Source organism: Pyrgilauda ruficollis, unplaced genomic scaffold (genome assembly GCF_017590135.1).
Source record: "Pyrgilauda ruficollis isolate IOZ18807 unplaced genomic scaffold, ASM1759013v1 scaffold3810, whole genome shotgun sequence".
Lineage (NCBI taxonomy): Eukaryota > Metazoa > Chordata > Aves > Passeriformes > Passeridae > Pyrgilauda > Pyrgilauda ruficollis.
In genome coordinates, this window is record NW_024525280.1 from 1 (window position 1) to 1,470 (window position 1,470).

A 1,470-nucleotide genomic window follows, 5' to 3' on the forward strand; every position below is an offset into this window, starting at 1 on the left:
GATGGGTGTGGCCTCAGGGATGGGTGGGACATGGTACATGAGGGCGGGAGCTGCCCAACAAGGGTATAAAAGTGGGCGGGGTATCTGGTAGCCAATCAGGAGTCAAGGAGGTGTGGCCATTTGGGATTGGTTTTCAAACTGGACGTGGCTCATAAGTGGGTGGAGCCTGCCATGGTGTGGCAGCCAATGGACTGTGGGGTTGGCCAAGGGGGCGTGGCCAAGTCAATATCCCCGGGGGGGGGTAAGAAGAAGGGATTGAACAGCAGGGTGGGTGTGGCTAAAGGGGGTGGGCGTGGCTGGAATGGGCGTGTCCAACATGCCCCGCCCCGCAGACCACATCGCCCACGTGATCGAGCTGCTGGGGGAGATCCCGCGGCACGTGGCCCTGGGGGGGCGCTACTCCCGCGAGTTCTTCAACAGGAGAGGTGAGGGCGGGGCCGGGGGCGTGGCCAGGGCTGGGTGTGGCCTGGCGGGGTCAGAGGGGGTGTGGTTAAGGCCTGGGTGTGGCTGGGTGGGGTCAGAGGGGCGGGGCTAAGGGCTGGGTGGGGTCAAAGGGGCGTGGCTAAAGGCTGGGTGGGGTCAGAGAGGGCGGGGTTAAGGGCTGGGTATGGCCCTAAAGGTGTGGTGGGGGTGGGACAAGGCTGGGTTATGCAAATGAGGGGGGTGGAGGTGGTGCCACACCCATAGGGGCGTGGTTCTGGGAAAAGGGGAGGGGCTTGAGCTTTGCAGGGTGATAGAGTGGGGTTTGTCTTCCCATGGCCCCACCCATGGGAGGGGTGGTCCTGACCACACCCATCAAAAGGGGCGGGGCCACCTCAACATTGGGACATATCCTGACCACACCCCCTAATGGGCGGGGTCACCTCAGCATTGGGGTGTGTCTTGATGACCACACCCCCATAAGGGGCGGGGCCACAGCTTTCGCCCATGTCTTGACCACCCCCATAAGGGGCGGGGCCACCTCAGGACCCCTCCCTTCCCCTCCCCCCGCTCTGTGTGCGCTATGACGCGGCCGTGGGCGTGTCCCCCGCCCCTGACCCCGCCCCTCGGCAGGTGAGCTGCGCCACATCCGGCACCTGCGGCCGTGGGGGCTGCGGGCGGTGCTGCAGGAGAAGTACGAGTGGCCGCGGGGCCCGGCCGCCGCCTTCGCGCGCTTCCTGCGGCCCATGCTGGCCTTCGAGCCCGGCCGCAGGGCCACGGCCCGCCAGTGCCTGCAGCACCCCTGGCTCCGCCCCTAGCCCCGCCCCCGCCACGCCCCCGCCGCAATAAACCACGGGGGAACGGCGGTACCGGCTGTTTATTGGGGTACCGGTGGTACCGGTGGTCCTGGAGTGTTTTTTGGGGTTTTATGGAGGGGTTTGGGGTGTTCTTGGTGGTCCTGTGGGGGGTTCCTGGTGGTCCTGGGGCCTTTACTGGGGTCCTGTGGGGGGTCTGGGATGCTCTTGGTGGTCCTGTGGGGAGTTTGGGGGG

At 66.3% G+C, this 1,470-nt stretch overlaps 1 protein-coding gene across 1 annotated transcript; it reads left to right on the forward strand.

Moving 5' to 3' along the window:
* Positions 1-38: 38 nt before the first annotated feature.
* On the forward strand, positions 39-1,285 carry LOC121358333 (SRSF protein kinase 3-like). Its single transcript, XM_041476435.1, has 2 exons — positions 39-425; positions 1,054-1,285. The coding sequence occupies exons 1-2, from the start codon at positions 302-304 to the stop codon at positions 1,236-1,238; spliced, it is 309 nt and encodes a 102-aa protein (XP_041332369.1). The 5' UTR covers positions 39-301; the 3' UTR covers positions 1,239-1,285.
* Positions 1,286-1,470: the final 185 nt, after the last annotated feature.

Bases quoted from the DNA above. Each gene is read 5' to 3' on its own strand.
- LOC121358333 (XM_041476435.1), top strand. From the start codon at position 302: ATGGGCGTGTCCAACATGCCCCGCCCCGCAGACCACATCGCCCACGTG. The intron at 426-1,053 runs GTGAGGGCGGGG...GCCCCTCGGCAG, and splicing joins CGAGTTCTTCAACAGGAGAG to GTGAGCTGCGCCACATCCGG.